This window comes from Lissotriton vulgaris, chromosome 5, assembly GCF_964263255.1.
Source record: "Lissotriton vulgaris chromosome 5, aLisVul1.2, whole genome shotgun sequence".
Lineage (NCBI taxonomy): Eukaryota > Metazoa > Chordata > Amphibia > Caudata > Salamandridae > Lissotriton > Lissotriton vulgaris.
The window spans coordinates 846,377,874-846,405,190 of record NC_141693.1 but is presented as its reverse complement, the minus strand read 5'-3'; the positions used below and the strand labels follow the sequence as shown (position 1 = coordinate 846,405,190).

Below are 27,317 nucleotides of genomic sequence, written 5' to 3'. Positions count from 1 at the left end.
GGCAGGTCAATGCCGCAACCACACCACAGTTGAGGCACCACTGAGAGGATGTTATCAGATTTTGGATTTCTCACCTAGTCCCTTTTCATACACATGACCAGATATTCTGAAATGCCCTGACTTTTGAAATCTTTGGCTTTTTTTTAACGCATGGAGACACCCAAGGATATTTCTACACAGTTAATAGGTCAAGGAAATACTTGAAGGATCTGGGTTCAAAATACCCAGCCTCGGCACTTCACTGGTATCTCTGAGATTCTAGTCATAGCACAACTTCCTTTTGTCCCAAAAAATTGAAATGTAAATAAGTGAAAAACAATCCAATTGTGCGATTCAAAATTTAAATCCCCACTTGCTGTCTTAAACACTTACTTGCACAATTCACATGGTCGGCACCCAGTTAGGTTCACACTACATACAAGTACACATTATTTGTACAGATATTCTCAGAGGTGAACATCTACCCCTCCCATTTTCAAATAACCCTTCAGATTGACAGATTCCATTGTACTTTGATTGCTTTCTTTTTTGCTGTGGCTCTGGATATCCCTACATTACAGATGAATTGCAAACTTCTATTTGTATAACTATTCAAGAAAGCGTCTAGTGATAAAAATCAAATGATTAAAAAAAGTCTTGACATCTAAGCAAATCTTATCAGTATTAACTTTTTTTATTTAAAATGAAAATCAGTGATTCAAAACAAAGTTCTATAGAAAAACTCTGTACTCAGCAGTATAACGCTTTATGGAACAAGACCACATAAGAATGGGGTCTATGTCTAGGATTACTTATGCATCAAAACTTTATATCAAATTGGCACTCGTCAGCTAGACTTTCCAAAGCAGTTTATAGTTCATTTTTAGAACCTGTATTAACTATTTGAAGTTAACAAAAAAAAAAAAGTGAAAACAAAAACGAATACATAATAAAATGGTGATAATCTCTCGCAATACACTAAACATTTTTGATGCATACATTCGGGTTATATATTTCAAAATATGCAAGTAAGAATTTGCACTTACTAGCAAGACGTTTGCTTATCGGCTCCTTTTTATTACTTTTTTTATTCCAATTGTTTTGTTGCGTTTCAACTTCGAATTTCCTTTCATCGTTTATTTTGTTGTGCTCATTGGATCTAGCTTCCTTTAAGCATTCAATCTTCACCAACGGCTCATTATCAATAAAAAATGTGTTCGTACTAATGTGAACCCTTAGTTCCTGAACGTTTTCCTCATCACAATTTAGAGAGGGCTTGGAGCAAAAACCAGAATGTGATGGCTTGTAAGCTACGTCTTCAGAAGTTGGAACAGTAAGTGATGGACCGGGCACGGCAACTTGCTCAAGCAAGTGAGGATCCTCAGATATTTTTACTGATTTAAGTGGTAAACCGGTACACTGCTTTTCAATATCCTTTTGGCTTTGAGGGGGTTTTTCTGAGGTCTCAGAGAGTTTCACAAAATTGTGACCAAGCGATGCATAGTCGCTACCTAGTCTTTGACACAACTCATTAATAATAACATCACAATCTCCCAGAAGTTCTACATCAAAGTGCAGATGATTTAAAGGTTCTCTATTAATTAAGATCTGAGGCACTTCCGGTGGGATGGAACCTGAAGAGAAATAAAACAAAACAATGATTAAAAATAAAGTATAAAACATTGCCATTAAAACGAAATAATCATTCACATTTGAGAGTGTGACCTGGCAGCACCAAGTGAAATAAGTGTATGTATGACCTTTGTTACTTTTGGAACACACCCTCCCACTTTAGTAACAGACGGCTATTGTTAACGTTAATATTGTATCTAGCACTAAATACAGTATTTTTGGCTGCACAGACACACAGGAGATATGCTCTGCGCAGCATGAGACTATGGGAGCAAACATACAACTTGTGCGCACAGCAATTGTGACATGTTAGCAGAGAGCAGCAGGCTGCTAAGTAAGCTTTCAGTTTCACCAAGTGGCATCAGGTACGTTCAAGAAGAGGATACATTTATTGGAGTATGTGCTCAGAGCCAAACCATGTTCTGTCAATTTGAGCATGAAGGCTTTAATGCTAAATGCATTCAACCCAAAAACACCACTGGTCTTTTACTAGAATTTGGATTTAACAGGACTTGCAACAACCCACTGCACCATCCCAACTTGTCGCTGTAGGAAGCTGGCTCTGTATATACTATACCAAAGTAAGGTATAGTGTGCACAGAGTCCAGTGAAACCCCAAAGGTAGGCAGAGGCAAAGTTAGATAGAACCTTACTCTCTATTTGTGGTAGTGTGGTCGAGCAGGTCGGCAGTATCATAGGACAGTGTTAAGCATTTGTTGTACACACACAGTCAGCAAATGAATTCACACACTCAAAGACTGAACTTCAGACCAATTGTTTTTGTATAAAAATATTCTTTTAGTCATTTTATTTCTAGAACCAAGCAAGCCTGGCACAGGTAAGTTGATAAATACTTTGCAGTAAATATACAGTTTGAAATGCAATTGTAAATGTACTTTGAAATGGTACCAGTTCAAATTACTGGTAATGTAATACAGTGAAATGCTGTACATATACGTTGTATCGACTTTGCAATGAAAATTACTGGTAAGTTACTTTTACGTTACTTTTGAGATTACTTTTTCTACTCAGGGTGATATGCCTAGATATCACACTGGGACATTTCCTAGAGAAAAGGTAAGTAAAATCAGTTTTGCACAATTGTTATTTTTCAGGTTTCCATACAAATGAGCTCCACACTTTGAAAACATTTCAGAGAAAAACAGTCAATAGGTTCCTATAGAGGGAAATGAAGTGAACGGTTACCAGGTAAGTAATCAGTCTTTGGAGTTGAGCTTCTGAGGTTAGGACAATGGTTCCCCCAGGTCAAGGATGCACTCTTGTTACACCCACAGCGGCACTAGGGCAGCTGGGTGCTGAGGCCCGAAATTATCCAATGGGGGATAGGCGGACTCCGGTTGGTGGCTGCTGGTGAGCAGGCCACAAGGTTGTGGGAGCCAAGCTCCTGGTGTTAGGCTCAGGGCAAAGGGAGATCCAGTTTAGCACACAAAGTGCTCCCGCAGCGGAGCACGGGCGGCTGGGTGCAAGGTGCTGTTTTGGCGTTGGGTGCCCTGTTTTCAATTGGAATTTTCGGTTTAGTTTTTTAGCTGCAGGCTCGGTCCAGGAAGACCTCCGGGAGGAACCAACAGCTGGGAAGGTACGTTGGAGGGCTCGGGCTGTAGGTGCACCTCTGGTTCCTTTCTCCATGGCGCAGGTCCTCTGGATGCAAGGGTGTCTTGAGGTCAGATTTCAACTTACTGGGGGGGGGGCACTCTCCGTTGAGGTGGGGGTTGTCTCTGTGCATAGGCTGCAGATGACATTGGGGAGTCCTGGAGGTGTCAACCCACGGTGGACTCTGAAGCACATCAATGGGACTGGTTGGCTACTTAAACTCGGGCTGTAGGTGACGGCTGCAGTGGTGGTTCCAGGCATCGGGTTTCTTTTTCCTCAGCAGGCTCGGTGTCTTTGTTTGGTGTTTCTTTTTAACAGAGCTGCTGTTCACAGGAGATCCAGTATATGTTGAAGGCAGTCAGTCCTCCCCAGGGTTCTGGAGGTCGATGGCTGCAGGACAAGACTATTTTTGGCAAGGATCTCCGAAAACTGCAGACGGGCCGGTAGGGCTGGGGCCAAGTCAGTTGTTCTCTGCAGTCTCCTCTGCTGGTGGTCTTCTTTCATCCTTTTTCTTCTTTGGTTGCAGAATCTCCCTTCTTGGTTTAGGGTGGCCCCCTAAATACTGTATTTAGGGGCGTTTTAGGGATCAGTAGTCAAATGGCTACTGACCTTAGGGTGACTACACCCTGGGTGTGCTCACCCCATGTGGGGAAGGAGCACAATCCCTAATTCTGATTGGTGAGTGCCTGCCATCTGCAAGATGGCGAGCATTGAAGAGAAGGCTTCACCTTACCTCCCCCCACCTAAGAGGTGGACTTGGCAGAGATGGATACACCTTCTGGTCGGGCTAGTTTTTCCCACCAAAAAGGAGGGGAGACAGAAAGGGGGCCTGCTCCTGCTAGCAGGAGAGGCTTGGGGGTGCATTACAAAGGCTGTTAGGACTTTTAAGCTCCCCTGCAACAGATGGCTGTTCCTGGTCTGGGGGAGGTGTGAACACCTCCAACCAGGAAAGGCTTTGTTTCTGGGCTCAGGGAGCAAAGGCTTCCAACCTAGGGGTCCAGAAACATGTGTACCAGTCAGGGAACCCACAAGAGACTGGTAGTTTTTTTCGGGGGCATCTCCAAGATGCTCTCTGTGTGCATTTTTCATTAAATCCCACACTGGCATCATTGTGGGTTCAATGTGCTGAGAAGTTTGATACCAAACTTCTCAGTTTCCAGTGTAGCCATTGTGGAGCTGCAGAGTTTGTAATGACAAGCTCCCGGCTCCAAATAATGGAAGCACTGCACTTAGGAGGTCTAAGAATGGCCTTATACACTGTAGGGGTACAGGGCTCATGCACCTGTACCCTCACCACTGGTATAGGGCACCCAGCAAGAGGGGTGACTGATCTATGCCAGGGCAGTGGGCTGTAGGCATGGCACACAGAGGTGTGAGCCATGTCGACTCTTTGTTCTGCACCAAAACACGCATCCTGCAAAGGCAGTGTATGCGTGTGTGTGTGTGTGTGTAAAGGTACAGGGCCACCAAGGGTGGCACAATAAGTGCTGCAGCCCTTCGAGGTCTTCCCTGGCCACAGTGCCCTGGGTACCTGTGGTACCATTTACCAGGGTGTTAGACCTGACCTCATTGGTGTGAGTCTCCCTTCCATTTTTTACTGGTTGCTTCCTCTTTTTTTATCTGTTTTGCTGGTTATATGCTTTGGGCACTGTGCCACTGCTATTCAGTGCCACAGTGTAAGTGCTCCCCATGTTAGAACCGGGGTCTCTAGTTGGCCGGTGTATGCACCCTAGTCCAAGTAGGGACCACCGCTTCCGACAGGGTAGCTTGGCACAGAGCAGGAAGGCTTAACTTCAGAGGCAATGTGTAAAGTATTTGTGCAACACACAACAACGGTGACACAGTAAAGACACTCAAATAAAGGACACCACACCGGTTTTATATAAGAAAATTAAATACCTTTATCTAAAAATTATGCAAGGTCAGAGAAAATGGTAAGACTCCAATACACACAGTTATAAGTTTCCACTGAAATGTCTCTTGGGGACACTAACAAAAATGAGCTCGGGGCTCAGGGATTCCTCAGTCCCTCCTATTGGGTCAGAGCCAGTCTCTAATATTGGTATAGACTGTCTTTTCCAAGGACCGATCCTGAGAGCCAACAGTCCCCCAAATGAGTGGACACTGTTCCTAGTTTGTATAAGGCTACAACGCTTGGGCAAACCAGGACTTTACATGTACATCCAGCCGTTCCCTTGAAGGCTGCTTGAGTGGTATGGTAAATAACAAATTATGTTGTAACCCAAGACCGGCCAGTTCAGCTCAGGGTGGTGGTGGGGGGTGGTTAGTTGGGCACTTGCACAATCCTTCCCAACGGGCCTCCCGCACGGTACTGCCGCGTGTGAGGGAGAGGAAATGTGGTACTCCTGAAATGCCCCCAATGCAGGCGCAACAGTCTGGCCGGCCCACTATGCCCCGAAGACAGCTCCCCGTAGCCCGCTTCCCAGTGGAACAGTTTCCCAGGAGGCCTACCGCCCAAGACAATGATAGGCGCGGGAGGTTCTGCACACACACAGGCTTTACCTGGGAGCCGGACAGGGCTGGCAGCAGTTCGGTTCTTCACCGGTCTTTGGTGCAACCTTCCCTGTCCCGGCCGAAGCTGGAGAGCCCTCGAGGCAGCCACCAATCCCAGCGTGGCCCTCCAGTGATGCGAGGGGAATCCTTAGAGTCTACGGCCAATGACAGCGCGGCACAGGGATGACGTCAGCGGGGCAGGCAACGGCGGGTCTCCCGCGCCGGTGGCGGTGCTTTCGAAGGAGATTTTGGTGCACTTTCACCCGGGCCCACGGCGGTTTAGTTGGGGTCAATTTCAGATGCAGTCAGCGGGAAGTGCCGCGCACAGTGTTTCACAGTGCTTTCAGGTCCCGGCCCGGTGGCGGTAAAGCTGGTACATGCAGCTTTTTACCCCACAGTACTTTCAGGACACCATGCAGTTGGGCGCCCGGGCTGGCAGCGGTGATGTTGGTTGCAACAGTGCTTTTCCTCACGGCGCTACACAGCGACTTGGGTGGTGGTGGTTCCCATACATCTCAGTGGCCGTTTACAAGACAGAGGTTGCAGTTCCAGACAGGCAATTTCCAGGTTGGGTGTAGGCCCTCGCGCACAGCCTCATACACGCTGTGTGATCACTGATTTTGGAGGCGAAGCCCACTTTAAGCAGGGCACAACGTCAGGTGGGGTAGATCTTGCACCCAACTTTGCAGAGGCAGCTTACAAGGACAGTAACTCGTTGTAGTTCTCTTGGGGCACAGTAGTCCCTTGCGCACAGTGTGGCAGTGGCAGTCCTTGTAGCTCGTGGTGGACACACTCTGGGGATGTTACTTTAGCTCTCCCATGCAGGGCAGGATCAGCAGGCAGTAGAGCAGCTCAGCTCAGCAGGTTGTGGGGCAGCAATTCCTTGGAGCAGTCAGCCTCCTTCCCAATGGCAATCCTCTTGCGCAGCAGTCCTCACTCCTGCAGGGTGCCGTCGTGGTCCAGCAGTGTAACCAAGAAGTGAAGCTAGGACCCTCCCTTATATATCTTTCAGTTTAGGGGCTAGAAAGTGGTAGAAGGCTCTGGAATGGTCTGGGACATGGGCTTCTGGAAGACTCCATGGAATTCTGGGATGTTCCCTGCCTTCCCTGACCTAGCTGTCACATTGACGAGAGACAGTGGGCAGCCCATCACAGCCCATCCCAGGGGAGAAGGTGTGAATCACCACTCCCACCTCCCAACCCAGGCAGCTATCAGTATGCAGAGGGGAGGGGGAGTCTGCAGTGCCCAATTTAAGTGTAGGCAGAACAAGCATTTACAATGCAATGGTCTCGGCAGCATTAAAGGTAGAGCTATTGGCATTGCTCATTTTTTTTTTAAATCCTAAATAAATGGCATTGTCATTTACATTGCCAATAGCTTCATCATCTGCATATGCGAGACCTATTGCATTAGCACCCACACACACAGTAAGTAGTAGAGTGAGAAGTCGATAGTGAGCAGGAGAGAGTTATTAGTAAAGAGTATTAGAGAGCGCAACAGAGCTGTGTGAATAATAACAGCTTTGAGCCCGTGCCTGAGGTGCATCATCAGAGCTGTGTGAATAATAACTGCGTCAGCCCCGTGCCTGAGGTGCATCATCAGAGTTGTGTGAATAATAACAGCTGTGAGCACCTGCCTGAGGTGCATTATCAGAGCTGTGTGAATAACTGTCAGCCCCGTACCCGAGGTGCATCATCAGAGCTGTGTGAATAACTGAGTCTGCCCCGTGCCCGAGGTGCATCATCAGAGCTGTGTGAATAACTGTGTCAGCCCCGTGCCCGAGGTGCATCATCAGAGCTGTGTGAATAACTGTCAGCCCCGTGCCCGAGGTGCATCATCAGAGCTGTGTGAATAACTGCGTCAGCCCCGTGCCCGAGGTGCATCATCAGAGCTGTGTGAATAACTGCGTCAGCCCCGTGCCCGAGGTGCATCATCAGAGCTGTGTGAATAACTGTGTCAGCCCCGTGCCCGAGGTGCATCATCAGAGCTGTGTGAATAACTGCGTCAGCCCCGTGCCTGAGGTGCATGATCAGAGCTGTGTGAATAACTGCGTCAGCCCCGTGCCCGAGGTGCATCATCAGAGCTGTGTGAATAACTGCGTCAGCCCTGTGCACGAGGTGCATCATCAGAGCTGTGTGAATAACTACGTCAGCCGAGTGCCTGAGGTGCATCATCAGAGCTGTGTGAATAACTGTCAGCCCCGTGCCAGAGGTGCATCATCAGAGCTGTGTGAATAACTGCGTCAGCCCAGTGCCTGAGGTGCATCATCAGAGCAGTGTGAATAACTACGTCAGCCCTGTGCCCGAGGTGCATCATCAGAGCTGTGTGAATAACTGCGTCAGCCGAGTGCCTGAGGTGCATTATCAGAGCAGTGTGAATAACTACGTCACCCCCGTGCCCGAGGTGCATCATCAGAGCTGTGTGAATAACTGCGTCAGCCCCGTGCCTGAGGTGCATCATCAGAGCCGTGTGAATAACTGCGTCAGCCCCGCGCTGCATCAACGGAGCTGTGTGAATAACTCCGTCAGCATCATGCCTGAGGTGCATCATCAGAGCTGTGTGAATAACTGCGTCAGCCCCATGCCCGAGGTGCATCATCAGAGCTGTGTGAATAACTACGCAAGAAAAATGTTTTTGGGAATCGCCCACTTCCATATGCTTTGTGCCAGATGGGACAGCTGTGGAGAGTGCATTCCTCCCGGTTTCTGAATATAGTACATTGCAGTCATGTTGTCCGTCCGGATCAACACCGTCTTGCTGTACAAGTATTTTTGAAATGCTTTTAGGGCTAGAAATATCGCTAGCAATTCTAGTTGGTTGATAAGCAGCTTTTTCTGGTTGGTTGTCCAGAGCCATTGTACTGTGTACTGAAGGAGATGGGCTCCCCAGCCTGTCAGTGATGCGTCCGCTGTTAGTACTAGTTGTGGAATCGGCTCTTGGAACAGTCTCCCCTTGGAAAGGTTTTGTGGGGTCCACCACTGCAGAGTGTTGTGAGCGCGACGGTCTACCAACACTAGGTCTTTTAGTTGTCCTTGAACCTGGTTCCATTGCAGTGCTAGGCATTCCTGTAATGGGCGCATTTGAAGTCTGGCATGGGGGACAATGAATATGCAGGAGGCCATCATGCCTATGAGCTGCATAAAGACTCGAGCTGGCAGAGAGTGTTTTGGCAGGAATCTGTGAATGAGTATCTGCATACTGGCTATCCTTGCTGAGTTTGGATATGCCTTCGCCACTGAGGTGTTTATAGTGGCTCCCAGGTATTGTTGCACGTGGGATGGTTGCAGATGCAATTTTGTGTAGTTGATTGAAAAGCCTAGGCTGTGTAGCAACTGAATTGTTTGGGACGTGTGTGCTGCATACTCTTGGTACGATTTTGCTTGTATTAGCCAATCGTCCAGGTAAGGGTACACATGGACGTGCTGCCTCCTGAGATGCGCTGCCACTGTCGCTAAGCATTTCGTAAACACTCTTGGAGCCGTGGTAACCCCGAAGGGCAAAACCTTGAATTGGTAGTGTTGACCTTCTATTGTGAACCTGAAGTCTTTTCTTTGGGCTGGATGGATTGGTATGTGAAAATACGCATCCTGGAGGTCCAGAGTTGCTAGGAAATCTCCTTGCTGTAGCAACGGGAGCACTTGATGTAGTGTGATCATATGGAAGTGCTCCGATAGTATATATTGATTTAGGGGTCTGAGGTCCAATATTGGTCTGAAGGACAGTCCTCCTTTGGAAAAAGGAAGTATAGGGAGTATACTCATGTCCCTTGTTGGTGGAAAGGGACCTGCTCTATGGCCCCCTTTTCCAGCATGCATTTCACCTCTTTTTGTAGCAGAGTGATGTGTTCCATGGACATAGGACTATGTCTGGGTGGTATGTTTGGTGGTGTAGAAGTCAGTTCTAGGCAATAACCAGACTTGATAATTTCTCTCACCCACCTGTCTGTGGTAATTGCGTGCCAGACAGGTAGCAACTGTTGTAGTCTGCCTCCGACCGGTGTTAAGTGGTCTGGAGATAGCGTGATGAAGTCACTGTTTTGAGGCAGTGGAGGGTCTGGTGTTATGGCCTTCACGTCCTCTTCCCTTATTATTGTTACCTCTGTAACCTCCTCTAGTTGTGTTCTTGTTGAAGAAACATTGTGTGTTACTTTTGTATGAGGCAGATGTTTGCGAGGTATTTCCTCGTGTATATGCTCTGTATGAGGAGATCGAAAGGAGCCCCTATGTTACAGAAATTGCAATGCACCCATTTATTTTGCTGTTTCTGTGTCCTTTTTCATTTTATCCAAAATTGTATCGACAGCAGGCCCAAATAGAAAGTCCCGATTGACAGGTTGGTTAAGAATGGTGGACTGTACCTCATTCTTAAAACCGGAAATACGCAGCCATGCATGTCTGCCTAGTAAGACGCTAGTGTTTATAGACCTGGCTGCGGTGTCTGCTGCGTCAAGCGCACATTTGATGGAGGCATTTGTTATGAATTTTCCCTCCTGTATGAGGTCATTAGCTTGTGCTTTAAAAGGCTCAGGTAGGTGTTGCATTAGGCTTTCGAGCTGATCATAGTGCGCCCTGTCGTAATGAGCCAGTAGGGCTTGTGTATTAGCAATCCTCCATAAGTTGGAGGCTTGTGCTGCTACCGTTTTGCCTGATGCCTCTAGTATTTTTGACTCTTTGTCAGGGGGAGGTGCTTCCCCTGTTGTCTGGGAGTTGGCTCTTTTACGTGCGTTAGCCACCACCAGTGAGTCTAGTGGCAACTGCCCTTTGATGCAAGTAGGGTCTGTAGGAGCTGCCCAATACTTTTTTTCTATTCTGGGATTGATTACCCGTGCCCTGGCTGTATCCTTAAAAATGTCAGGTGCGTGTTTTAGAACTCCCTTCAACATGGGGAGTGTTCTGACACTTTTTTCTGCAGTAGGGAATGTGTCAAATACAAGGTCTTCTTCCATAGGGTCATTATGCATGTCCACATTGTGGAATTGTGCTGCCCTGTCTATGAGTTGATTGAAGACTACGGTGTCATCAGTAGGTGACGGCTTAGTAGGATAAGTGGATACATCAGGGATGTGATGGGTGGTGTAAGGGTCTGTTGACTCATCCCAAGGTTCCTCTTGTGAGTCAGGATCCTGTGGGAAATCATATAGAGGCTGTGCCTCATCCCTGTGTTTCCCTCATTGTCCCCGTGGTGAGAAGGAGAGTAAGGAGCAAAAGGTGTAGTAGGCTGATAGGTTGAAAAGGGATGAAGGGTCTAGAGGGATAAGTCCCAAAGTCCATTTTCTTCAATGGAATAGGGGAATGAGGTTCAAAGTCCAAAGGCCTCTTTTTCCCATGCAGGATGGTAACTTTACCAGTCTCTGGATTAATATATTTCTTTGCCTGGTCGTCAGAAGGATCTGGGTAGAACAGTTCTTCCTCTACAGTCCTGGGTTGAGTATTAGACTTTTTTGGGTCGATAACACCTGGTTTTTGGATGACTTTCGGTGTTTTGTTGGACTTTTTCGGCTCGGGCCCTTTTTTCGGGTCGACAAGAATTTTTGGGTCGACTGGAACTTTCGGTTCAACACATTTTTTGTGCTCCGTAGGCTTCTTTGGATGAGTGTCTTTTTTCAAGTCGATGTTCTTTTTTGAATCGCCTGGTGTCTTTGGAGCCGTTATCTTTGGGTCAATAGGTTTTTCCGGCCTTGCTACTGGCTTTGTTACGCCAGCGTTTGCCGGGTCGACGGATTTTGGAACAGTAGACTTGTTCGGGTCAGCGACCTTCTTTGGTTCGGCGCCCTTCGGCTGTGTGCCTTTGTTCGGGTCAACTAATTTTTTGGGGTCGACAGGTTTTGGCTGAACAGCCTTTTTGGGGTCGACCGTCTTCTTTGGCTCAGTGCTCTTTGGCTGTACGGCCTTTTTGGGATCGACGCCCTTCTGGTCGACTACCTTCTTTGGCTCTGGAACCTTCTTCGGGATGATGGTACTGGGCCCTGGGGTTTCTGAAGGTTTCGGTTTCGGAGCCGAGCCGGACGGTGGGGCTGGCGAAACTTTATTATGATCTTGGCTAAGGCCTTTTGGCGATGCCTCGACCGGAGCCTTTGGTAACTGGCTAATTGGTGTCGGGGGCAGGGTACTCCCGATTTGCCCCGGTGGGATTTCGTCATCGGAGTTTGAGTAGTCCTCGACGGTGACGATTTCTAGGCCAGAGTCTAGAGCTTCCTGTAGATCCTGGTCATCATCGAAGATGTTGTCTAGTTCCGGTGCCTGTCGTGGATTTCTTGCCTAGCGGCCCGTCGGTTTCGTATAGTCTTTTTGGATCAAAACTGGGCGCAGGCTGGGCAGGTCTCTTCCCTATGGTCTGGGGAAAGGCACTTGTTGCATACTGAGTGTTTATCAGTATGTGGGAACTTGGAGTGGCATTGTGGGCACCTTTTAAACGGGCTTCTTTCCATCGACGGTCAGCTCACGTGGCGTCGAAAAGGCCAAACGGCCCGCGTCGACTACCGATTCGAGATGGAAGTTTGGATCGAGTAGAGAGGTACTGAACGAGAACAATACCGTCGAAGTCGAAGGCCTTTTGGTATTTAGAAAGTTTTGTTTTCGATTCCAAAGTTGGAGTATAGGAGTTTGCATCCGAACCCAATGGCGGAAAAAAAACAATCTGAGGATGGAGAGGATTCCCATGCGCACTGTAGTCCAGGGGAGGAGTCACCTATCTTGTGATACTTCGAAGACTTTTCCAAGACAACAAAGTGCAATCATCCAGACCCAGCACTAGGCGGCGATCTATGCACAGATATGAATTCAGCAGCCCACATGCCTCGAACATACATCTTTTAGTGAAGTTGGTTTTAACATTCTGTGTTTGAAAATACCACTTTTAGAAAGTAGGTATTTTCTTGTCTAACTATCTAAGCCTGCCTCTGCTAGGTTGTGTATATCTTGTCTGGAGTTTGAGTGACAGGGCCAGGGGATTCCAGGAGGCAGAATGAGTCAGCCCAGTGGTGAATAGGGAGATCTGCATCTAGATGGGAGGGAGGAGTTGCACCTGGGACCTGAATAGGGCCGGGCCTTCCCTTCACAATGCTGGCTCCACCCCCTGGAGTGCAGCTGATGCCTCTGCCCTGCACTGTGAAAGAGAAGGAATCTGGTCAACAAAGTGCTCCAGGGCTGTGCTTCCCCCACACAATGCTGGCTCCACCTCCTGTGGCGCATCTGATGTTTCTGCCCTGCACTGTGAAAGGAAAGAAGGAGTCATGCCAACCGAGTGCTCCAGAACTGGTTTGTACTGGGCAAAGGCCCCTTTGCCTTCAGAGAACAAAGAGAAAAGTAGTATAAATAATGGGACCCAGACCCAAGAATTGTATATCACTTCTGGGAACAAGACGAACCTTTTGCCAAGGAGAAGAACCAAGGAAGCTGCAGGAGTGTGGACTGCCCCTCTGCCAGTCTGCTGTTTTCTGGGCTGGCCTGCAGTGGTTTCTTTATAGCCAAGGAAAGGAGAAGTAACTTTCAAAGAACTTTCATCATCTTACAGAATATTTCTCCAAGGGCTTGAACTTGTGCCTGCCTCCGGCTGAAGTCTCAGGGACAAAAGACTTCACCGCCAGCTCCCCTCTGAATTTCCTTGCTGGGAATTCTATCTGTAGAAGCCTGCGTGTCGCTGGAAGCGCGACGCAACGAGAAGCGTGTCACCGCCGCAGCAGTCGTCGCATCGCCGGAGAAAAGTCCTGCTGCCGCATTTCCCAAGAAGCGTGTCTTCGTCGCAGCTGTGTGCTGTTGCATCCCTGGAGAAGCGCGACGCCATCGAGATAGTCGCATCACCGGAGAAGCGTGTCGCAGGGCCTGTCGCGGCTCCAAGAGTCGTCGCAAGGTTGCCAGGGTGTGTACGCATCGTCTTCACATTATCGCATCAAGGACGCCATCTTCTCGCATCGCACCAGGATTGTCGCATCACATCGAGGAGTCATCTTGCGCATCGCAACCGGGCCGCAAGCCGAGAACCTACGCATCACCCCCGCACTGGATGCGGGAGGCATCCCCTACTCAAGCATTGAGGCGCGACACATCATCTCCCCCGGGGCACGGAACCGATGCATCTCCCACTCTGTCAGCCTTTTGTTTGTTTTGTGTTACGCATCCAGGAACTTTTGAAAGAACTGTGTCGCATTTATCACCAATTTGAACTAAGTAACTTTTACCATCTTTAAGTCCATCTTCAATAAAGTATTGTGGATTTTTGTCGTTTGTGGTCTTGTGTTATGTCTTAATAACGAAATACTTATTTTTTATAAAACCTGTGTGGTGTTCATCTGTAGACTGTATTGCTGTGTATATTCACAAATGCTTAACACACTGCCTCTGGGATAAGTCTGTCTGCCCGTGCCAAGCTACCAAGGGGGTGAGCAGGGGTTATCTAGGAGTGTAATCCCCTTGTCCTGACTTAGAAGCAAGGGTCCCTATTTGGTCAAAGTTGTATACCATTGCCAAATAGAACCCCCCGGTTCGAACATAGGGGCTGACCTGTGGCCAGAGATGCCAATTGGGTTAGGTTTTGGGGAAAAGAACACAGGCCCTGGGAAAGTGCATCAACAGTAACCAAAGAAGAGAAATCGTAAGACAAAGATAAACGCTGTTCCAGTAACAAATACAAGAAAATAATTTATCAGGATGTGATCAGAACTCAACACAGCCTAAAGAACAAGTTACTTACCTTTGGTAATGATCTATCTGGTAGAGACATATGTTAGTTGTAGATTCCTTACCTTTGAATTTCCCCGAGGCATCAGTCTGGATCCAGAGATTTTTCCTTCAGCAGTACCCGTCTGTGCGTCGTTAGGTGGCATCGGTCAGTTATGCGCCCGTTGTCGCCGGACCTAGATAGACGCCGCCGATGCGTGCTGACGTCAGTTCTTAAGACTACTTTCCCAGCCAGAAGCGCAGACCTATGAAAGACACTGGCCACTGGTGCGCCAAAACTAGGGTCTTGTGAGGGAGTCCCTATCCGTAGAGTTCGCAGAGTGGGGAGGATGATTGGGGCGGCAAGAAATCTATAACTAATATAGGTTTCTTTTAACTTGTTCATTGAAAGGGACTTAGTCATAGATTCCTTACCTTAGAATAGATACCCCAGCAATACCAACCCCAGAGAAGGTACTGCAAACCAAGTTCACACCAGAAGGTCCTGGAGAATAGAACGGGCAAAGTAGCCAACCCTCGAGACTGGACTATCCAGGCAGTAGTGTCTAGTGAATGTATGCGTAGAAGTCTATCTGGCCGCCTGGCAGATATCAATGAGTGGGACTCCACATGACAAAGCAGTAGTTGCTGCCGTACATCACGTGGAATGAGCTTGCAGTCCCATTGGAGGTTCCTTTTAGCTAAAGTGTAACAAATCTTTATACAAAAGACGACCCATCGAGAGATGGCACGCTTTATGTCTCTACCAGGTACATTGTTGGAATGGAAGTAACTTGTTCACCTGATCGAGACGGTGAGTTGTAGATTCCTTACCTTAGAATAGATACTCCAGCAATACCATCCCAAGAGAGTCTGCGAGCTAAGATCATACCAGAAAGTCCTGGCTGACCAAACGGGCAAAGTACTCGTCCCTCTGTACCTGGCTGTCCATGGAGTAGTCTCTGGTAAACGTGTAAAATGATGCCCACGTTGCTGCCTGACAGATGTCAAGGACTGGAACTCCATGTGCTAATGCAGTGGATGCCGACCGTCCTTTTTCATCAAAACATAACACATTTTAATGCAAAAGACAACCCATCAGGAGATGGTCCATTTTTGAACACCCCAACATTTCTTGGCACCCACGTAGACAACGAAGAGGTGATCACCGACCCGGAAGTCTTTAGTGCTATCAAGATAGACAATGCACGTTTTGGGTCCAGACGGTGGGGTCTCTCCTCCATGGAGGGATGTGGGGGTGGTAAAAGGTGGGCAGAGTGATAGATTGTCCCACTTGAAAAGGCGTGACGACTTTAGGAGGGAATGAAGGTAAGGTTTGGTCTGAAACACCACTTTATCCGGATAGACAGATAGAAAAAAGGGCTTAGAAGATAAAGCCTGCAGCTCGCTCACCCTGCAAGTAGAGTTGATGGCAACAAGGAAGGCAGTTTTGAGAGTCAGCAACCTGAGGGGACGGTTATGAAGAGGCTCGAAGGGAGCACACAAGAAAAGTGAGAACCAGATTTAAGTCCCATTGGGCATTACGAAAGGAGATGAGGGAATCGATGAGCAAGGCCCTTAAATAATCTGTTAACTATACTGATATAGCAGCCAAAGAAAAGCAGAGATGGCTTCAAGATATCCTTTAAGGTTGCCCAAAGCAGAACCCTGCTGGGCCAAAGAAAATATATACAAGAGAACTTCCAAAAAAGAGTCAAAAGGTAGCTCAACAGCCTTTGCTGGGACCATGCCACAAATTTGTTCCAGCTACAGGTGCATACCGTTTTAGTGGAGACTGCCAGGACAACATCCTAGACTTCGGGCGAAGGAGTCAACTGCAAAAGCGCAATCTCCACGCAAGGAGGTGGAGACTGGACAGATTCGGGGGAAAGACCCTCCCTGCTGCTGCGACAGAAGATCGTCCCGGGGGGGGGGGGGGGGGGGGTTGGGGGGGAATCTGATGGGAGGATTGATAGCCATGTTCAGAAGGTCATGGTACCTCCCAGTCCTCTTCCTCACCTTGTGGCCCAAAAGGAACACTAGGAATGAGAAACCCCTTCCAGCTCTGTGTCCACTTCATAGATGAGGATGGGGTCGGCACTCACCCGGGGCACAGTCGATGCCGGGAGCGTCGTTGGGGAAGGTGGAGTAAGATTGACCAGCATCGATCCAGGCCTGGATCAAAGGGGACATTCCGGAGCCGCTGGTGTTGAAGGCCCCGGGCCCCCAACCGACACTGCAGGGCCCTAAGACACGTCAGTAGAGTCTGGTTGCCCAAAGATGAGGTACAAGGCCTCATGACATTTCTGAATCTGGGCAGGAGATGCTCTGGCTCCCAAAAAGTGAGTGGTGGAGGCCTCTCGGAAGCAGGCGTCAGAGAGGGGATCCAGCATCACGGCGACCGACTGACAAGGAGAAGTCAAAGAATGCCTGTGCTTCTTTGGCTTCCTGTCTTTCATTGAATTACCCGAAGCCCTTCCTGACGACTTGGGAGGAGCATGGGGTCAGCGACCGTTCAAGACCTTCCCCTCGAATGAAAACGGAAGCGACGTGGAGACGAGTTCCAGGCATCCATTAGCTTTCCGAACCCCTCCCGCAAAGCCTTTGGGTTCATGGCCCGCCACTCAGAGCACAACTTGGGGTGTCGCAGGGATTCCGTTCTCATACAGAACTGTGCATAGAGACTTGGAACCTCAGTGAATTAGGGTGTACCAAAACTCACCTTAGTACCCAAAATCCCCTACCAGACTAGCTACAGTGTCTCATTGGTTATCACACACTCCCAATGCTTAGACAAACCAGAATATGTACACCTCAGGTAACGTGGAACACATGAACGCTCTTTCATTATACAATACTTTCAATCCAGAACGAGGAGTAAAGAGGACGTGTGCACATTTGAAATGTTTATTTACTAATGCAGTGTTCTCAAGCGCAGTATCTTAGCTAATACAAACAAACATATTATAAGAAACAAAGTAATCAGCATAGTCACTAGTCCATAGAACACAAAAGGTGAAAGCATGGTAATATGCTAAAACGAATAGGGTTCTGTAACACCTAATTCTCACCCTCCCTAGCTGGTATATTATATTATATCTAAGAAGGTCTCTTTGGGTTTTTAGCAGGGCAGGCCCATACCTCAGATCCTAGTGGTAAGGGATCACATCATCTTCCACCAGCTGTCTGCATGCGAAGCACCATCAAGTGTGTGTGTATGCTCTGTGCAAAGCCATATAAGCCATATAAAACGCACCTAAAGCCAGAATTTGGCTGCAGCTGCATGTATGTTATGTCTAGGAACGTGCGAAGATCAAACCTCACAGCAACAACTGTGTTGAGATATACTTGAAGGTTTCAGCACTCACTGTACAGACACAGCTCACCAAGCAAGGCTGATATCAGAGTAACAACATATTATTCTCGCGTGAATCAAAACATTCTACTAGGCTCAAAGCTAAAGCAACAGATATGTGTTGTGTGCAGAAGCAGCAGAAAGGTAAGAAATGCGTTACTTACCTGTAACAGCAGTTATCCAGTATTGGTATCTTTCATAGATTCACATGCCTGAATCATTCCCCGTCGTCGGGGTAGGAGTCCCCGGTAAATAACAATAGTAATGTCACATAGACATATACTTAGTACTAGGCCAGAGGCCTCACATTAGTAGCCTATCTAGGTCCTTATGTAAAAAGGACCAAACTTTGGCCAGGAGCCAATCAGCTACCATCACCCTTCTCACCTTCCTGGAAGGAGCCCTAGTCCCTCAGATTTTCGTAAGCACAGTGCTAAGTAGTACCTACTGAGAGGGGAAAGGTGAGCCCTTCCAGGGGAGGCGGGTGGGTTGCATGTGAATCTATGAAAGATACCAATATGGATAACTGCTGTTACAGGTAAGTAACGCATTTCTTATCCAGTATTATGGGTATCTTTCATAGATTCACATGCCTGAATCAGAATAGCAAGCAATAATGAGCACATTTCGCAAAATACATTCGTAAAGACATAATAATCTTATCATAAGTTGTTACACAGTTTACATGATACTTACAACCTGATAAGAAATGTGCGATAAATTACCTGGAAGGTGGGATGTTAGGAAGAAGGCTCACCACTAATGAAATAGATGACGTAGGACCGCCTGTCCCACTGCTGCATCCTTCATAAGTTCAGAGTCCAAGCAGTAGTGCTTGGTGAACGTATGTGGTGTCTTCCATGTCGCTGCTCTGCAAATGTCGACAATGGATACCCCAGCAAAGAGTGCCATGGAGGTGGATACCGCTCTAGTGGAGTGTGCTCGAACTTTTGAAGGCAGAGGATGGCCCGCCTGTTGGTGACAGAAGGCGATGGCCGCTGAAATCCATCTGGAAATGCTCTGTTTTGTTAAAGCTAGGCCTTTTCTGGGCCTGCTAAATGCAACAAACAATTGGTTGGACTTTCTAAATTGCTCCGTCCTGTGAAGGTAGAATTTGAGACATCGTTTGAGGTCCAATGAGTGTAGAGATCTTTCAGCCGCAGATGATGGATTCGGGAAGAAAGATCTTAGGACAATAGGTTCGTTGAGATGGAAAGAGGACGGAATCTTCGGTATAAACTTAGGGTTAGTCCGTAGAATGACCCGGTCGTTCTTGAACTGGATGAAGGGGTCTTGCACAGAAAAAGCCTGCAGTTCACTCACTCTCCTTGCTGACGTGAGCGCCAGCAATAGAGCTGTTTTCCATGACAAATACTTTAGATCTGCTCTGTGGATTGGCTCAAATGGGTGTTTCATTAGTTGAGCTAGTACCACATTTAGCTGCCATGTAGGTGGAGGTGCTCTAACTGGAGGGAAAGTTCTGAATAATCCCTTCAGAAACTGTTTGATTAGTCTGTTGGTCCACAGTGAAGCTCCACACGAAGATCGTCTGAACCTGGATATGGCCGCTAGGTGGACCTTTATTGAAGCGTGTGCCAGTCCTGTATTGGCTAAGTGGAGCAAGTAAGGCAGAATTTGTGCTGGAGTAGAAGTGAACGGATGTAATTTCTGAGCTCTACACCACAAACAGAACCTTTTCCACTTGAGGGAATACGTCTTATTAGTACTTTCAGCCCGAGCCCGGGCTAAGACGACCCTGCATTCCTGTGGAATATCTAAATCCTGGAACTCTCTGAACTCAGGAGCCAAGCCGATAATTTTAGAGATGTTGGATCCGGATGCTGGACTTGTCCCTGGTTCATTGTGAGGAGATGTGGGCATGTCCTGAATAGAATTGGAGGTTCCAGCGATAGAAGGTGTAGTTCTGTATACCAGTGCTGGCGCGGCCACGCTGGGGCTATCAGGATCATTGTACAACTCTCTGCTTTCAGTTTCCGGAGAACCCTGGGGATCAGGGGAAACGTTGGAAAAGTGTAAGCAAAGACGTTGCACCATGTCATCGAAAAGGCATTCCCTAGGGACCTTTTCTGGGGAGCTTGCGTAATGTTGGCATTTCGCGTTCACTTCCGTCGCAAAGAGATCCAGGTGAGGTTTGCCCCAACGGGAGAACACCGAGTCGAGCGTCTTCTGGTCGAGCTCCCACTCGTGGCAGATGGATCGCTGCCTGCTTAGCGAGTCTGCCAGGATGTTGTCTACTCCTGGGACATACTCCGCCCGCAGAGAAATGTCGTGTTGTAACAGCCAGATCCAAATTTGCTGAGATTCTCGAGACAACGTCCTGGATCGAGTACCCCCCTGTTTGTTCAGGTAGTGCATTGTGGTGGTGTTGTCCGTCCTCACAAGCACTGGGGAGTTCCGGATTCGGGGTAGAAATGCTCGAAGTGCCAAGCGCACTGCTCGTAATTCTAGCAGATTGATGTGGAGTTGTTTTTCTGCCACTGACCATAGACCGTGCACTTGCAGTTCTTGTAGGAACGCCCCCCATCCCTCCAGTGAAGCGTCTGTGGTTATCACATGAGGAGAGACTGGGAGAAGAAAAGGGAGACCCTTGTTTAAGTTGTCCCCCAGAAGCCACCATTTCAGAGCTTTCTTCATGACCTGAGTGATCTTGATCCAGTCGTCGAAAGACCCTGTACTTTGGATCCACTGATTTGTTAAGGCTTCCTGTAGAGGTCGCATGTGTAGGCGACAGTGAGGAATGAGGAAAATGTTGGAAGACATCATTCCTAACAATGACTTGAATAGTCGAACCTTGACTCTCTTTTTGGTCTGAATGTGGACTGCCAGGGTCTTCAGCTTGACCTGACGTTCTCTGGAAGGGAAGGCTTTCTCTTGTTGTGTATCCAACGTTTCTCCTAGGAAATTGAGATGTTGTGACGGTTGGAGAGTTGACTTTTCCTGGTTGAGTGTTAGGCCCAGATTCTCGAAGAGATGAAGGCAGGCCGAAGAGGACTTGGCTACGGCTGTCCGAGTCGGAGCTTTGATGAGCCAGTCGTCTAGGTAGGGAAAGACTTGGTGATGATGCTGGTGAAGGTATGCCGCTACCGGAGACAGACACTTTGTGAAGATGCGTGGAGCTGACTTCAGGCCGAATGGTAAAACTCTGAACTGGTAGTGTCTGCTTCCCACTGCAAACCTCAGGAATTGTCGATGACTCTTGTGAATGAGGATATGAAAATAGGCATCCTGGAGGTCTAAGGATACCATAAAGTCTTTTGGATTGAGTAGGTGTAATACCTCTTGGAGGGTAACCATACGGAAGGACTGCTTCTTGAGGTATTTGTTTAGGTTTCTCAGATCCAGTATTGGTCTCCACTGCTTCTCCTTTTTTCTGATCAGGAAAAATCTGGAATAGAATCCTCTCCCCTTCTGACCTCGAGGAACTCTCTCCACTGCTCTATTCTGGAGCATTAGAGAGAGCTCCTGTTGAAGTAGGTTTAGATTCTTGTGCTGCATAGGACATGGTGGGTTCGGAGGAGGATGCTCCACAAACTCCAAAGTGTGTCCGAAGCGAACTAACTGCAACACCCAACGATCTGTTGTAATTTGCTTCCAATTGTGAAGGAAGTTGGTAATGTTTCCTCCAACTACGAATTGTGGAGAAGAGGTGGAGGCTTGCTGGAGAGAGCAGTCATTGGCGTCTGTATTTATCTTTCTTTCCTCCTTTTCCTCGAAAGGACGACTTGTTGTATGAAGATCGTCCTTGTTGCTGCCTCTGCTGATATTGAGGCTTGTACTGTTGAGAAGAGTTATAAGTGGACTTGTAACCTTGATAGCTGCCTCGATTCTGTTGCCCTCTACCTCTGGATCCTCGAAAGGAATTAGTTTTGTATTGCAGGGTGCCTAGGGCTTTCGCCGTGTCGGTATCCGTCTTAATACCTTGCAGCATGTCATCGATATGTTCACCGAAGAGCAGGTCTCCATCAAATGGCATGTCTAGAACTTTGGCTTGCACATCAGGCCGGAATGCTGTGGCTTTAAGCCATCCCTGGCGTCTCAAAACCGCTGCTCCTGCCAGTTGACGAAGTCCTGTGGAAGCGATATCCAAGGCCACATCGATCATTTCTGAGGCAGAGCGTTCGCCCTCCAGCAAAATTTTCTTAACCTCTTCTTTCTGGTCTTCTGGGATCGCTCCTAGATATGGGGCTATATCTGCCCATATCTGTTGATTGTAGCGACCTAGTAACGCCAGAGAATTTGCAGCCCTGATTGATAGGGCGGACATGGAGGAAAATCTTTTGCCAATGGCATCAAGTTTTCTTCCCTCTTTATCAGGAGGCGCCGTTATTGCCGCTGACGGGTTGCTAGACTTTTGTTGAGCGGCCTGTGATATAACCGAGTCCGGTTTAGTCTGGCCAGTTAAACATGCAGGTGCAGTGTCTGGGGCTTTGTACTTCCTTTCAAGTCTAGCCGGCACTGGAATGAGAGAGGAAGGATTTTTCATAATTTTAAGTCCTTGCTCCCATATATAATCGATTACTGGGATGGATCGAACAGATCTTTTGAAGGATTCCTTAAAATCATGGAGGAAACAGTCCTGCGTTTCCGAAGCTATTTGGATGTTGAACCTTGCAGCCGCTCTCCCTACTATATTATGGAATCCCCCTAAATCTTCAGGGGGTGAATCGTCCTGTACTTGGTCTGGGGATGCTGGATCCAGGTTGGCGCTATCATCAGAATCCTCATCATGTATTTCACCTTCCTCATCTTGGACCTCATCCTGTCTCATTTCTTCCTCATATTCATCCTCATCCGAAGAAATTTGAGGAGGTAACTTCTCTTGCTCCTGATGCACAACCAGCGGAGGTGGTCGCTGTCGATGTTGAGGAGTTGGTGCTTCCTGCTGTGCTGGTACTCCTGAAGCAGGAGCAGAAGATGGAAATCTTTGCTTATAGTCCGAAATTAGAAACTGTAGGTCAGAGACAATAGACGCTGGAAGGCACACCATAGGCTGAACAGTGGTATGCTGTCGAACTTCTTCTTGAATTGTAATCTCTTCAAAATCTTCACAGTCTGAACTCTCATGAACTTTGATGTTAAGATGAGAGGGACTGGATGCTATGGGAAACATTCTCTACGTCAGGATCTTCTGTTTCTAGAAACTGTGTTGGCAGCAGTTGTTGGACCTTGCTAGGTGAGGTCATCTCTGGTGTCACCATACATGATGACATTTTAAAATGGGTATAAGAATACTTCACTGAAGGAGAGCCCTTAGATTGCATATTCGTTGACATGGAGTCCGACTGTGGAGCGTCCACGATTTTTGATATTTTATCAGGTATTTTCATTGTCGACGTCGATGATGTCCTCGCCGACGACGACGACGAAAAACACTGTAGAAGTCGACGACGATGGCTTCGTCGACGGTGTCGTCGAAACTCCTAATAACGATTTAGAAAAGGGGGTGGTGATGAACAGAGTGTCTGAGTTAAACAGACCACTCTTACCCAGTCCAAAGATCAGGGCTTGATCCATCACCGTTATTTATCTCACTGCCCCAACCCAGCTCAGAATCTGGCTATATGCAAATCAGTCTGTCCCTGGCCCAGTGCATCATGGGAACAGGGCAGACTAAACTACCAAGCCAATTCTTCACCAGAAAGGAGACAAGCTACCGGGGACGATCTAGCCCTGATCTCTTGACAGGGTGAGAGCTTTCTGCTTAATTCAGAGACTCTGTCCCTCACCACCCCTTGTTGTAAATATTTTTGTCCACCCTAAGCGTGGAAGGGTATTCTCAGATGTGAGACCCTTGCTCATTGCACCATCAGGATTCAAGCAAACCGGGCCGAAGACGGCTGTAATGCCAGAAACCGGTCCCCGGGAGCTTGTTTCCTTCTCAGTGTAAGAATTGGCTTTTGTAGTTTGGTTTGCCCTGTTCCCATCATGCACTGGGACAGGAACAGACTAATTTGCATACAGCCAGGTTCTGAAACTGGGATGGTGCAGTGAGCTAAAAAACGGTGTTGGATCTAGCCCTGATCTTTTGACAGGGTGAGAGCTTTCTGCTTAATTCAGAGACTCTGTCCCTCACCACCCCTTGTTGTAAATATTTTTGTCCACCCTAAGCGTGGAAGGGTATTCTCAGATGTGAGACCCTTGCTCATTGCACCATCAGGATTCAAGCAAACCGGGCCGAAGACGGCTGTAATGCCAGAAACCGGTCCCCGGGAGCTTGTTTCCTTCCCAGTGTAAGAATTGGCTTTTGTAGTTTGGTTTGCCCTGTTCCCATCATGCACTGGGACAGGAACAGACTAATTTGCATACAGCCAGGTTCTGAAACTGGGATGGTGCAGTGAGCTAAAAAACGGTGTTGGATCTAGCCCTGATCTCTTGACAGGGTGAGAGCTTTCTGCTTAATTCAGAGACTCTGTCCCTCACCACCCCTTGTTGTAAATATTTTTGTCCACCCTAAGCGTGGAAGGGTATTCTCAGATGTGAGACCCTTGCTCATTGCACCATCAGGATTCAAGCAAACCGGGCCGAAGACGGCTGTAATGCCAGAAACCGGTCCCCGGGAGCTTGTTTCCTTCCCAGTGTAAGAATTGGCTTTTGTAGTTTGGTTTGCCCTGTTCCCATCATGCACTGGGACAGGAACAGACTAATTTGCATACAGCCAGGTTCTGAAACTGGGATGGTGCAGTGAGCTAAAAAACGGTGTTGGATCTAGCCCTGATCTCTTGACAGGGTGAGAGCTTTCTGCTTAATTCAGAGACTCTGTCCCTCACCACCCCTTGTTGTAAATATTTGTGTCCACCCTAAGCGTGGAAGGGTAGTCTCAGATGTGAGACCCTTGCTCATTGCACCATCAGGATTCAAGCAAACCGGGCCGAAGACGGCTGTAATGCCAGAAACCGGTCCCCGGGAGCTTGTTTCCTTCCCAGTGTAAGAATTGGCTTTTGTAGTTTGGTTTGCCCTGTTCCCATTATGCACTGGGACAGGAACAGACTAATTTGCATACAGCCAGGTTCTGAAACTGGGATGGTGCAGTGAGCTAAAAAACGGTGTTGGATCTAGCCCTCATCTCTTGACAGGGTGAGAGCTTTCTGCTTAATTCAGAGACTCTGTCCCTCACCACCCCTTGTTGTAAATATAAACTCCTAATAAGCTCATGCTAACTTAACACAGCAGATAGGTAAAGTATATCTATATGACAGGGGTCGTGGTCACGCTCCAGACACTAAAGGCACACCAGGTGCCGATCTGTCACAGACATCGCCCAATGACAGGAGCTGCAATGTTTGAAGCCGATCTGATGTTGGGACATCCCTTGATGCACCAGGAGTTCGAAGACCCGAAAAGAAGTCAACAAAAGTTGAAAAGGACTAGCCAAAACAAGGGTATGAGGTAGCCCTCTCCGGATCTCTGCTTAGCTGGCACGAAAAAGAAAGACTTAAAGTCAGGGCACATGGGCGGTGTCTATGTAGATCCTGTGATGTCATCCGGTGCCCACGACGCAGAAGCGGAGCCGACCAATGCCACCTTACTACATGCAGGAGTACTGCTGAAAGAAAAAAATCTCCAGATCCAGACTGATGCCAGGAGGAAATTCTAAGGCAATGGAACTGACAACTAACACACTATCAGATACTGTTCACACTATAATCCATCAAAAGCTTTTTATATCCCTTAAGGACCAGCAAGCTATTGTGTGCGGTGCAAAAACATACTGTAACCTAAAAATCATCCATTGGTAAAGTATATTTAGCCATAGTGGATGCCTTGCACTGATGTTTTAATCAAGTGGCCACATGCATTTGCAAGTGCTTGAAACACTGACCATTTTGGACAAGCCCATGAATTCTTATACCTCAACATTGCACCTGTTACCATCAGTGAACATGAGACGCATCAACAGAATATCTACCCAAGGCCACCATTTTGGCCCACTAGTGACGGCCATTAACCTCCTTTGAGACCAATTCATGAAGGTATTTTGGAGTATGTCAAATAGTACTACAGGAGTGCATTTGGGAACTAGCACTGAAATATTCAACACCATATTAACAAAGAGGGCACAGTACTTTTGATTTGTACTAATTTCATATGAATATTCCATGGCTTTTCCCATTTTAGATGTTTTGGGTCCAATTCACATAGCATTTATGAATAAGTGAAGTAGTACTACTTTAAATTAATGAATGCCATGCGATTCTCTAAACTTGAATCCACATAAATTGAGTCAATTTCAATAATTCAAAATCAGTTCCACTTTCTGTGCAGCCCATATGATGTCCAGTAGTTTGGAACCGCCGTAATCTGGTATCATGTGAATAAGTTTAGCTTTTTGAGGAATATACATTTTAAGAAGCTAAACAGTCATAAGACTGTTAGACACAAGAGGGATGTCCGAGCCCCAGGCTTCTTCTGGTGTTGAAGATACCTATCTGCACCTGGCTTTCTGGTCCTGAAGTCTGTTCTTGCCCAGGCTGCTCTTTTAAAAATACCATAGCCACGAGCTACCCAATCCTTGTGACATCACACTCTGCTGTCCTACAATTTCCTCTAGCTCTGCCATGAGACGTGCAGCAAAAATTCAGGGCTACAGTGGGGACAGGAACGTTAGCACAATAATTGCTATGTTGAAAAGCAGAAACCATTTTGGGAAGGAATTTTCGATTGGTGCTTTGAACAACTCTATTTTTTGAAGCCGAGATGGAGTGGCCTTTCGGCGTGGAAGATTTGGGCTCTGAAGGTTGTTTGCTGCTTTTCAGTGTCGAAGGTTTTGGCTCAGAAACTACTTTGTGCTTGGAACCGGAAGATTTTAGATCCAAAGTGGCTTTGGGCCGACTCAGTTCCAAGACGGAGGGCTTGATGGTATGTTCTGGTGCAGTGCCAGAAGGCGGAGGGTCAGAAACATCCTCTCAGTGCAGACCTTGGCCAGAAGGCGGGAGTGGTGCAGAAGCCTTACATTTGTTAAGGATGGGTGGACGGGGCAAGGGGTCTTCTGTACTCAGGTCACCCAGTCCCTGCGACACATCGTCGGCATCGAGGTCTATCTCCAACTCTGAATTGGAGTCAGACACGTCGAAGGCCTTTTCTTCCTCGGCCACTGTGGGCTCTGGGTCATCTTGCTCGAAGTCTTTGCCAAAGATAACCGGCGTAACGTCGATATGCTGGTGCTGCATCTCACAACGTCAAGCCAGACGATCACAGAGTTTTCATGGATCGAAAAGAACTGCACGCGTCGCAGTTTTGTTCTCGGTGTTCTGGAGACAAGCACAAGTTACACACCTGGTGCAAGTCGGTCTGCAGATACTTGGCGTGGCACTGAGGGCAGAATTTGAATGGAGTCCGGTCCATCGACAAAGAGCCGGACCGACGCAGTTAGGCCTGAAGGCTGCCCACGTAACGTTCCATTTGGAATTGGCGATCTCATTGACCGAATCGAAACACAGAAGTGTGAAACACGTTCAAAACAATACTGTCAAGGGTAGAGTGGACTGCGCACCGATGGGAACCTGAGAAACAACTCCGAACCAGAGCTCAGCAATACAAGTCCGAACCTGATG

The 27,317-nt window shown here is 47.7% G+C and overlaps 1 protein-coding gene across 2 annotated transcripts in view; it reads right to left on the bottom strand.

The window, feature by feature from the left end:
- SIRT1 (sirtuin 1) overlaps positions 1-27,317 on the bottom strand; it is a 491,295-nt gene that overhangs the window by 24,779 nt on the left and 439,199 nt on the right. For both annotated transcript variants that reach the window (XM_086922398.1, XM_086922397.1), the window contains one exon: positions 1,026-1,613. In XM_086922398.1, the coding sequence (XP_086778524.1) occupies positions 1,026-1,613 (588 nt within the window). The remainder of the gene's footprint in view (positions 1-1,025; positions 1,614-27,317) is intronic.